Source organism: Nematolebias whitei, chromosome 3 (genome assembly GCF_014905685.2).
Source record: "Nematolebias whitei isolate Nwh7 chromosome 3, NemWhi1, whole genome shotgun sequence".
Taxonomy (NCBI): domain Eukaryota; kingdom Metazoa; phylum Chordata; class Actinopteri; order Cyprinodontiformes; family Rivulidae; genus Nematolebias; species Nematolebias whitei.
The window spans coordinates 32,957,812-32,970,016 of record NC_056500.1 but is presented as its reverse complement, the minus strand read 5'-3'; the positions used below and the strand labels follow the sequence as shown (position 1 = coordinate 32,970,016).

At 41.0% G+C, this 12,205-nt stretch overlaps 1 protein-coding gene across 1 annotated transcript in view; it reads left to right on the top strand.

Annotated features, from left to right (window-relative positions):
• Window positions 1-4,296: 4,296 nt before the first annotated feature.
• Window positions 4,297-12,205, top strand: part of myoc (myocilin) — a 12,047-nt gene continuing 4,138 nt past the window's right edge. Inside the window, exon 1 of the mRNA XM_037674846.1 lies at window positions 4,297-5,043. Within this exon, the coding sequence (XP_037530774.1) occupies window positions 4,560-5,043 (484 nt within the window). The 5' untranslated portion in view covers window positions 4,297-4,559. The remainder of the gene's footprint in view (window positions 5,044-12,205) is intronic.

Here is a 12,205-nt window from a genome sequence, read left to right as displayed (position 1 = left end):
TGGCAGGGTTGAAGGAGAAGCCACTGCTCTCCAAAAAGAACATTGCAGCACGTCTGCAGTTTGTTAATGATCACGTGGACAATCCAGAAGACCGTTGGAAGAATGTTTTGTGGACGGATAAGACCAAAATAGAAAGAATGTCATCTCTCAGACACCGCCCATTATTCTTGCATCTCAAATCTCATGACAATAAACTGTGAAATGGATATTGCATTGCTGCAGCAACCAACTCCAACTACTACCCCTTCCACATCTGGCTGTTTACAGGTTTTCCCTTTTATCCTGTCCTTAGATGTGTATTATCTGTGTTTACATTGATCATCAGAACCTTGCTAAGTTCTTTTGCACCATGTGCTAATTTATTAATGTGTAGGTATATGATATGATATACCATCAAAATTTTGTTGCTATCCATAACTGTTATCATGGCAATGACAATAAGTAAATGAAAAGTGTTATGTTTGGAGAAAGGAAAACTCTGCATTCCTGCATAAGAACCTTATACCATCTGTGAAACATGGTGGTGGTAGTATCATGGTTTGGGCAAGTTTTGCTGCATCTGGGCCAGGACGGTTTGCCATCATTGAACAATGAATTCTGAATTATATCAGAGAATTCTAAGGGAAACTATCAGAACATCTGTCCATGAACTGAATCTCGAGAAGGTGGGTCATGCAGCAAGACAATGACCCAAAGCACACAAGTTGTTCTACCAAAGAATGGTTCAAGAAGAATAAAGTTCATGTTTTGGAACGGCCAAGTTAAAGTCCTGACCTTAATCCACAGTTCACATACTGTTACCACTCACAAATGTGTAATATTGGACAATTTTCCTCAATAAATAAAATATAATTTTGTCTCATTTGTTTAACTGGGTTCTTTATCTACTTTTACGGCTTATGTGAAAATCTGATGTTTTAGGTCACATTTATGCAGAAATTTAGAGAATTTTAAAGGGTTGGTTCACAAACCAGTTTCTGACTTGTCTTTTCATCAGTTTGAGGGGAAATCCTCTGTCACTGTAATTCCAAATTCTCCACTTCTTGATGACTGTCCTCAGTGCGTCATATAAGATTTCTCATGAATATATGTCACATTGAAGATGGAAAATGGTTTGAAATGACTGACTGTGGATTCATTCCATCACAAAAACCTGGTAATTTGACGAGTGTGTGTGGAATTTGTATATCTACAACACGTAGCTGAGAACTGTTTGGCCTGTCTGGCAGGCTATAGTTTCATACTGGCAGCAGAGGATGTTTTGATCCTCCATTTAAAGCTTCATAAAATAAGACCACATTATGATACATGAAATAGTTATGAGTCATATAAGCCGGAAACAAAATTCTAAGGGAGGGAGGAGAGTGGTTTGTGTGCCAAACAGAATTTGAGATGATTACATACGTCTGCACCATTTACCGGTACACTGAACAAAATACAAACACAACACTTGTTTCTGCTCCCATTTCATCATGAACTGAACTCAAAGGTCTAAGACTTTTTCTATGTACTGTATAGAAAAGGCCTTTTTCTCTCAAACATTGTTCACAAATTTGTGTAAATTTGTGTTACTGAGCACAGGTGTGATATATCAAGATGCTGATTAGACGGCATCAATAAAAGGCCACTCTAAAATGTGCAGTTTTATTACACAGCACAATGCCACAGATGTTTCAAGTTCTGAGGGAGCATGCAACTGGTGCTGGCTACAGGAATGTCCATGTTCAGAGAATTTGGCGTTACATCCAACTGTCCTCACTACCTCAGACCATGTGTAACCACCAGCCCCTGTGTTCGTTGTGCATAACATATGACTGCCCATACCATAACCCCACCGCCACCGTAGACCACTCCATTCACAACGTTCACATCAGCAAACCACTCACCCACACAACTCCATCTGCCATATAGGCCTAAGTGAAAGCCATGATTCATCTGTGAAGCGAACACCTCTCCAGCGTGCAATACGCCATCGAATGTGAGCATTCAGGTCTCTCTTGTAAATGAGTCCCCGAGGCTCAGTGGGATTAACCTGCATAAATAAAAGTTGAATGAATTTGCAGCAATATTCATCAATTTAGTGAAAGCTTTTGAATCAGTTAATCATTCCAATTTATTGAAACAACTTGACCATATTAGAATTTGGGGATAGCCACTAACATGGTTCCGTAGTTATCTTTTGAATAGGTCGCAGCAAGTGAAGGTTGATTCTCATACTTCACAATTTCTTTCTGTTATGTCAGGTGTACCCCAAGGCTCCATTCTTGGTCCAACTCTTTTCTCCATATTTATAAATGATATCTCACATATTGTTAGTGAGGCCTCCATTCATATGCCAATGGCACTATTTTATATGCTTTTGGTTCTACTCTGGATGAGGTTGTGAAGTCCCTTGCATGTGGTTTTCTTGAAATCCAGCAGGCATTTCTGACTTAAAGTTGTCCTTAAATGCCACGAAAACTAAAATTATTTGGTTCAGTCATAGAGAAGGAACCACACCCACCTCGGTGGACTTCACCACTGTAACCGGTGATATTATAGAAGAGTTTATAAATATTTGGAAATTTGGATTGATGCTGCTCTATCCTTTTCACATCATGTTAATGTTTTCCAATCTAAGGTTAAGGCAAGACTTGGTTATCTATATATAAATCAGTCTTCATTTACATTGGCTGCAAAACGCACCATTGTTGAAAAAAAACGTTCTACATGTGTTGGATTATGGAGACATAATTTACAGACATGCTCATAAGGGTGTCCTTTGTAAACTGGACACAATTTATCTCTCTGCTATTTTCTTTGTTACAAATCCTCCTTATAGAACACACCATTGTCACCTCTACACACTTGTTAAATGGCCTTCGCTATATACTTGTTGTAAAATTCATTAGTTTACCCTAATTTATAAGACGCTGGGTTATTCACCTCCATATGTAACTAATCTACTGCACCCTAGAGGGCAGCTCTCTGCTCCATGCAGAGGGCTGTGGTAGCTCGGTGGTCTGTGGTTGTGTCAGGAAGGGCATCCAGCGTAAAAATAATTGCCACGTCTTTGTGCAACTTAGTTCGCTGGTGACCCCTGAAGAATGGAGCAGCCAAAAGAAGAAAAAATATATAACTAATCTACTGCAACTAGCATCGATTTTGAAGTATAACACCTCAGTACCTCCTTGTACCTTGTACCTCAGTACAAGTCTAAAGACCAAGTCTCGCGTTTCCTCTGCTGCTCTATCAGACTGGATCTGCTTCAAAAGACTTTTGAGTCTGACCTCACTTGTCTCAGTTTCTAGTTTTAAAAATAGTTTAAAAGCCATTTTTAAAGATACAGTACTTGCAAATGTTTTCATGCTTAGTATTGTTTTTGTTTAACTCTGACAATGAACTGTTGTTAATGTAATTTGTGATTTGCTTGTTAATTACTATATTTCATGGTTTTGTCTAACTGTATTGTTTCCCTTCCGTTGACCCTACAAGCATCTGTTGGTGCTTGCCAGGCCAGCACCAATAAGAATTTATTCTTAGTGTTTATGGTTAAATAAAGGTGAAATGAAATTCTTTGTTTATGCAAATCTCTTTTTCAGCAGCAGGCTGGGTGGTAGGTCTCAGAGGATCTTACAGGTTTAGATGCTGGATGTGGAGGTCCTGGGCTGGTGTGATTACATGTGGTCTGTGGTTGTGAGGCCGGTTGGATGTACTGCCAAATTCTCTGAAACACCTTTGGAGACAGCTTATGATGTGGACGTTCACAGGCAACAGCTCTGGTGGACATTCCTGCAGTCAGCATGCCAGTTGCATGTTGTGGAGTCATGCAAACTGAGGGGGATGGTTCACGTCTAACCCAGGCTCCGCTGACGGGACACAGTTTGTGTCAGCATCAGATGTGTCTTCTTACACTTGGCCCCCCAAATGTAAGGAGACACTGGCTCCTGGGGGAGAAACTGTATCCAACAAGGATCTGCTCTTCCTGTAATGCTGAACCCAAATCTTTAATCCCCTCAACTGTTAAAGACCCTCATCAAGCATCTGAAGGAAAGTGGTTTCAGGTGAGGTGCAAAATAAAAATGTTTACAAATCAGTAAGCACATCCTTGAATTAAAAAAAATATTCACAGTGGTATAAAAAAGGTGAGAATTGTCCAAAATGAGATGGTTTTTTTTATCCTCTAAAATAGCTGGCATTCCTTGCCTTACTTTCTTTCCCGAAAATACTTCCTCTCCCTCCCTTCATCTTTCCTCCCATCCCCCTTCTTTCTTTTACTTCTCCTCTCCTCCCTGTTTTCCACCTTCCCTCCTTGCGTCCCCTTTCAGATTGTATAAATATCTGGGAGCTCTTAGGGAGAGCTCAGTGTTGCAAAGCCATTCCAAGCACAGAACAAGACAAGAAGAGGAGACGAGCACAAGTGACAGCTGCAGGACAACAAGAGATTATTCAAGAAGAAGACACAAAAATAGGATCTCACCTGGAATTGGGAATAAAAGGATTGCTCTGCACAAATACAGAAAGCTGAGCAGATCAAAACGATTAAAAGAATTTTAGAATAACCGAGGACCGTCCTAAACATGCTCTTCATTCTGTCTCTGTGCATGTTTGGTCTTGTGATGCAAGGTGATGCCCAGGACCGAGCCGCTCTGTGGAGGGGAAACGATCGCAGCGGGCGATGCCAGTACACCTTCACTGTGCCCAGCCCCACTGAGGTCAGCTGCCCACAGGTCGCACCCCCAGAAGTGGAGAGCCTGAAGGCAAGACTAAGTGTGCTGGAGGCACTGGTGTCCCAGCTTCAGTCACCACCAGGAGCCCACCGGGGCACCGGGGTCAGGAGTCACTCTGAGCTTCAGGAAGCGTTGAACCAAGTCATGGGTGAGAGGAACCTGCTGCAGGGGGAGAAGGAGCGTATGGAGAGGGCGCTGGAGGGGCTTCAGCGCAGAATGGAGGAGATGAAGAGGGAGACAGAGAGGCTGAGGAACAGACCGTGTCCCCCTCACACCCCCATGGTCCAAACCAGCTCCTCTCAGCAGGACAGGAACCCCATCAGACCTGCTGCTGGTGAGAAGTATTCCTCACACTTTCTGTAACAAAAGCCACAAAAAACCTAAATAACATGAATACAAGAGATTCCTGCCTACAAAAGTAGTTTAATTTTGTGAATTTTATTTTTTTTTAAATATTATTTTAATGCATTACATTTAGTCTTTTCTGATAATAAATGTATTTCACAATTTTCACCTGAACGTTTTCTGAAGTGGGAGCTTTTTAAAAATATGTAAAAACGGCTCAGTCGTCCTGTGCTTGTGTCTAATTCTTATTTAGTTAGAAACTTCCAATTTCCTTTAAAATCACGCAATTTTTAGCACACTGAAGAGAAATTATACTGTTTTAATGATAAACATGTTTTTGCGTGTGTGTTTTTGCACAGTAATGTTTTGGTTGTTCCATTTGCCTGCTGGGACGCTCAGATCTGGTTTCCTTGCTCCTTCACTTCATGCCTTGCTTTTAGAAACCCTGGAGACAGGCCAGGGAGGATTGACTTGTTATTTATGGGCAGAACCTGATGTCTTTATGGTGGGTGTTTCCCTCAGCATGGGGAGTAATGTGTGCAAAAAGGCCTGGGTGGAGGGAAAACACTGGAAGCAGGGGGTTATACGGTGATGAAGCAGCTCTGAAAGCAGCACCGGTGTTCTGTTTGTCTGTTGCCTCCATCTTTTTACTTCCCTCTTCCATTCCTCTCTCATTTTTCAATGAAGCGTCTCTCCGTTTACCCACCTGGAACTCAGCATCATTTACTTTTTAACACCGAGGCTTCCAGGAGCAGTAAATCTTCTCCCCACTCCCGTTGCTTCAGGAGGAATATACTACTGCATCCTCTGTGCGCTGCTGATCTCCTCGTGTTTTCACCTGCAGACTAAAATACATGGAGAGGGCCCCTCAGGGTGAATGGCAGATGTTCAATAGATCAGACTCATGAAAACATTGCAGAAAGAGAAGAGAGAGACAGAGAAATATGAATCAAACTACAAGTTTGTTAGCAAAAGTTGAACTCAGATAAGATATTTTTTCATTGCTTACAGTCAGCGGTGAAGCTTCTGGAATATCTACCATTTAAAATATATGAGTTGATGTTCTGTAAGTTCTAATAGTATTTGTCGACTTTTAAAATTGTCATTTACATAAACTTCATGCATGACTTACAACAAAAACCAGCAGGGCACATCATGCAGATGACATCAGCATCTTTGAAATCTGAGGGAAGTAAATGAAATATAAATTAGGAGGATAAACAGTTTCAGCGCTGCCTGGGAGAACTATCTGTTCACACTCTGTTCAGGCTTGGGCTTCTTTACAACGAAGGACAGAAACAGCAGAGCAGCAGCTTTAGAAGACATTTTGACAAAACATGTATTCGATGTATGGTCGATTGTAGCAGTGTTTTTAAAATTTATATTTTTATTCATTTTTTTAGAGGTGTTTTGTGGGAAAATAACAACTGATATTGTAGCAGTTGCAGACAGCTACAACCTCAGTGTGGACAGACTGGAATGAACTGACAAGTTAATGGCTAGTCCCAATGCAGCCAAGGCCAAAGTGAATCACTGGTCTTACTATTACCAAACTTTCAAATCAATTTTTGCAAACTCTATCTTACAAACTTTTACACCACCCTCAGTTTCTTATTGCATGTTCCTTTACACAAATTATATTATTTGCAAGGAGCATTCATACCTTAAGGATTAGCTAACATTTGAACGCCTTTAAAGCAAGTTTGAAAGCAGTTAATGCAAAGGCTTAAACTAAAACCCTTACACTGCTGCTAATTTCACTTTTTTAAATTTTGGTAGAAATATTATACATTTCCTGTTGAATTTGAGTCCATGCTGCACCAAAAGTGTTAGCTCTTGCTTTTAGCACTTGCTAAACCTATAGAATTACATATATAAAAATTAACCATGTGTTGAGAAACTGATGGAGGTGTAAGAGTTTATTAAATAGTGTTTGCATCAACCGCTATAAAACGTCCAGAGTAGTTTTAAGATAGCAGCAATCCACTTTTGGCATTGGCCACCCTCATACTTGTCATCAGGTAAGATGTTATTTATTCTGTTCATGATTACTTTACAGAACACCACTTCAAATATTGTTGTTTTTGAAGCCAGCAAGTGATGCAACTGCAGATATTTCTTATAAGGTGAGAAAAGGTTCAAGGTTCAAGGTAAAAAGGTTCTTTATTGTCATTCACATCACATGTGGTACATGAGGTGGAATGAAATGATGTACTCAAGATCTCAGTTATACCCCAAAATAGCAAAAATATTAAGCATAATAAAAGAAAGTATACTGTAAAGGATCTAAGATATACGCTACAACAATAATAATATAATAGAATATGATGTATTAAACAGCAGCCAGAACATGAGTCTGTTGTGAGCAAATGGGTATGAATACAGCAGCTTATGGGTAAGAAATCAGCAGCATGGGTAATCAGCAGCATGGGTAAGTGTTAAATCACCAATTAAAGTGGAATTGCAGTGATTATCCTGGTTAGAGATTCATGAGTCTAACAGCCTCAGGGTAGAAGCTGTTCCTCAGTCTAGTGGTTCTACACTTAATGCTCCTTAACCTCCTGGCTGAGGGGAGCAAGGCAAAAAGTGTGTGTGCTGGGTGAGTGGGGTCCTTCATGATGCAGGTGGCCCTTTTCCTGCATCTAGAGGTGTACATGTCTGTGATGATGGGGAAACTGACTCCGACAGACTTCTGTGCAGCCTTCACCACTCTCTGCAAAGCTTTTCTTTCTGCAGCTGTGCAGCCTCCATGCCACACGTTGATGCTGGAGCACAGGATACTCTCCACTGCACACCTGTAGAAGGAGGTGAGGACTGAGGTGAGCTTCCCAGTCCAGCTCGTCTCAGCCACCTGAGGAAGTAGAGTCGCAGAAAAAGCCAGAAAACAACAAACACATTGAATTCACAATTTCTAAAATAAACAACTTTTTAAATCTTAACAGTATGAAAATAAACAACCTGATAAAAGTAGGTTTGACTGGAACAAATGGTGCGGTCTCTTACCACAACACCATCACTGGGAATTTAGTGCGAGTCAACATTTTGCTCTGACATCCTAAACAAAAAGGCCCAAATCATGGACGGCAGCAGCAGACTGTGGCTGCACGCTCAGAAAGATGAGGGGAACAGCTCCTTGCAACACTTTAGAAACCTCTGTTCTACAAGACTTGAGCCTTCTCAAATTCTTTTTTTAACAACACCTGTTTATCATCTGTCTCATTACTCCCTCCTGCTCCTCTTATTTACCTCTGTGAATCAACATCAGCTTCCAGATGCTGATGGTTAATGTTCTCTGCATCATTAAGGCTCATTTGTCTGTCTGGAACTGCTGAATGCTGCACGCAACATCCATGTATGACGAAAACTGTCATTCACGAACACAGATTAACAATCAGCGTTCATAAACAAACAAGAACATATTTAGGCAGCTCATCTGTTTTTTACTTAGTAAACATCACAGTGTTTATAGCATCATGTTAAAATTGTAGTTTACAGTTTATCAGATGTTTGACGGGGATTGTTTTTCACTGTGATGACTTTATGCAGTCACCAAACAAAATAAAAACGATTGAAGAGAAGAGAGATATCTGACGGTGATTGGGACTTGTTTGGAGTTTTGAAGTTGGCTGCTGATGGTGGTCAGGAGTGTGTTTGAGTGTGTATGTTATGGTCAGTCAGTCTTCAGACTGTCTGACTCCAGAGCAGCTGAGAATTCATTTAGGAGTGTTTGATCCCTGCGGCCACATTTCCTGCTGTCAAGACACGTTTGGGTGCACAAACCCATCCCAAACTATTGTAGGTGCTGGAAAAAAATCTCTTGTTCTCTGATGTTTACTCAAAAGAACCACAACTTACAGCAGGTGAAGTTTTATACCTAAGGGCAGAAACTTGTACCATCAGAAACCGAATTTGAATTGCTCAGACTGAATCTGTATTCGTGTCATTTGAAATCAAATCCAATGGATTGAAAATTAATTTCACTAAATTGAAACTGAATTTAATGGTTTGAACCTGAATTCATTTGCTTTGAAACTGTATTTAATTGTATTGAAAATTCAGATAGACTACTTTCATTTTCAGTTCTATAATTCAATTTCAATTCCAAAATTCAGTTTTTTGTTTCACACATGCGGCTCCTTGAGAAAGCTACAGAGTAATCGGACACAGATCGACAGATTTACGTTTCACGTCAGTGGAACTTCCTTTATGGAAAAGTAGGCACGGGGTTGAGTCTCAAAGAGGCGGTGATGCAACAGAGTAGATGCAACCCACCAAAGAAGAAGAACTTCCTTTACAGCATGCTTTGAGCTGGAGCAGTGGCGCGCACATGAACATGAACTCATGTGTGCCACTGTTCCAGCTCAAAATACACTGTAAAGGAAGTTTCACTAACGTGAAATGTGAAACATCAATCTGTCAATCTGTGTTCGATTACTCCGAGGCTTTCTCAAGGACCCGGATGTGTGACTCAAAAAACTGAATTTTGGAATTCAAATTGAATTGTAGACCTGAAAATGAAAGTAGTCAAATTGAATTTTTAATACAGTAGTCCCTCAATTATCGCAGGGGTTACGTTCCAGACACCCCCAAAATAGGTGAAAAACCACAAAGTAGGAACGCTATATTTATGTTAGTGTTTATAGGCTTTATAAACCCTTCCCACACTCTTGCAATGTTATAAACACTTACACCTACCTTATTTTAACAACATAAGTACATATATACAGTACTGCAAAATTTTTGTATGGGTGCTCCCCAGCTTTGCAGACCAGCAGCTCAGTTCTGGTCGGGCTCAGTTCCAGTATGGCAGACTTACCCTGCAGCGACAAAGACTACCGCCCCATCCAGGTTGATGTGCATGTGGATAATTCAGCTTCAGGATTATTTGCAACTTTCCTGCCAGTTCTGTGAGCTTAATTGATACTATGATAAGTACTCATAAGTACTTCTGACTTTGTGTTCCATCCATTTTGGTAGAAAGCAGCATCCAGAAGCACTGTTGGCTTCTGGGTAGTGTAGTTCTTTTGACTTGCTTATTGAAAGAAAACTTCAAAATTGCGGCACCTGTTCGAAGTATTTTTTTCATAAACTTTTTATCCCGAATAATCCCAATCACGTGAGTAATATTAAAGTTAACAATCATGTGTTGTGTACAATCTTACATTGAAAAACCACGAAAGAGCGAGTCTGCGAAAGTTAAACTACGAAGTAGCGAGAAACTTCTGTACAACAAAATACAGTTTCAAAGCAAATTAATTCAGTTTCAAACCATTCATCCATCCATTATCTTTTACCTGCTTCTTCCATTTTGGATCACGGGGGTCGCTGGTGCCCATGTCCAGCAATCACTGTGCGAGGGGCGGGGTACACCCTGGACGGGTCACAAGTCCATCACAGGGACACAGAGACAAACAAGACAAACAACCATTCACTCTCTCACTCACACCTAGGGACAATTTAGAGTTACCAATCAGCCTAACATGCATGTTTTTGGTCTGTGGGAGGAAACCGGAGTACACGGAGAAAACCCATGCATGCACTGAGAGAACATGCAAACTCCACCCAGAAAGGCCCCTGGACCGGGGTTTGAACCAGGGACCTGCTCACTGAGAGGCAGCAGCTCTACCAGTTGTGCCACTGTACAGCCCAGTTTCAAACCATTAAATTCATTTTTAATTTTGTGAAATTTTTTTTCAAACCAATAGATTTAATTTCAAATTATGCAACTACGGTTTGAGCAATTCAAATTCAGTTTGTGATGGCACCAGTTTCTGCTCATATATACAGTACATCACATTTTACTTGCAAGGTTGGATTTCAGAGCAGGCTACATACATAAATATGCATAAATGTATACACATGAAGACCAGTCACAGAAATGAGCCTCGTTATCTGCTCGTTTTTATATCCTTGTCAGCTCAGTCAAGTTCACCATCGTTCAGGGGGTGTCCTTGAAGCCAGCTGCAGTGTTCTTACACACAGCACTCTGACATATGGTTCATGGGCATGTAAGAGAAATTCTTCAGTTCGAGATAAGAGAGTGTTTTCGGAGATGGTTCAACTGTTTTGGGAGACAATAGAGCTCCTTGTTCTTAGGGCAGAGGGGAAACATGTTCTCAGTCACAATAATCAGAATCAGAAGAATCAGAATAAACTTTATTGGCATTGCACCGAGATACAACGCGAATATGTACGTAGAGTCGTCTGAAGATGGGCGGAGTGCACGAAGCTGCGGCTAAAATAATCAGCGCGGCCTTCTTATTCTTATTCAGAATAATATTTTGCTTAGATAAGAAAAGGAAAGAGAGGAGAGACGGTATAAAAAAAAGATCTCTCACACCGTGTCCTAGACAGGGCACAATTTGAGGCATCAAAAAAACTACCACAGCAAAGCAACATAAACAGACATTATACATTTACATATAGGCGGTGAAAACATTGAATTTTTAAGGGAAAGTCGTAGCATAGTCCAGAGCCCCCCCTCAGCCATTGTCCAGGTAAGAGGTGACGTTCATCTTCAGCTCAGTTGAGATTCTGTTACATGTCCACGGCCTTGGGGAAGGGAGGGGTGAGGAAACAGTCAATGCATCTTAGTTAATTTCCAAACATTCCAGGAGGAGTTGAGATAAGTCCGGCATCAAGGCCACAGTTTGGGTCAGGCAGAACTCGTAATTGTTGTTTCTGCCTTTTAAAGTCTCGCTGGTACATATTCTCTGATGGAAACTCCAAAACAGCCGAATTGATCCTTTACTCCAAAAGTCGAGCTCACAGCTTCTCCAGATTATTCCACCATTCATGAGTGCTGCCAGGGAGATCACAGTCCTGATACAGCTGCTCCAATTCCCTGTCACAGCTCCACATTCAGTCCAAGCACTGTCAAGCTTCAACACCTCCACAAGAATTTGTAGACAACCAGATTCCACCAACCCAAACAGTAGAATCTAGTCGTCATCATGAATCCAATTTGTTCCTTAAAGAGGTCAGAGGGTCCTCCTTACCCTGACTCCTGTCTGGAGAAGTTGATCAATCTTGTTGAGAGACCAGCTGATCCTTCCAATTAAGAGGTATGCAGGAAAAAAAAAAGAGAGGCTTTTTTTAAGGGTTCACAGGACAAAAGAGCACAGCAAGGAAGCGGGGGGGGGGGGGGGGGG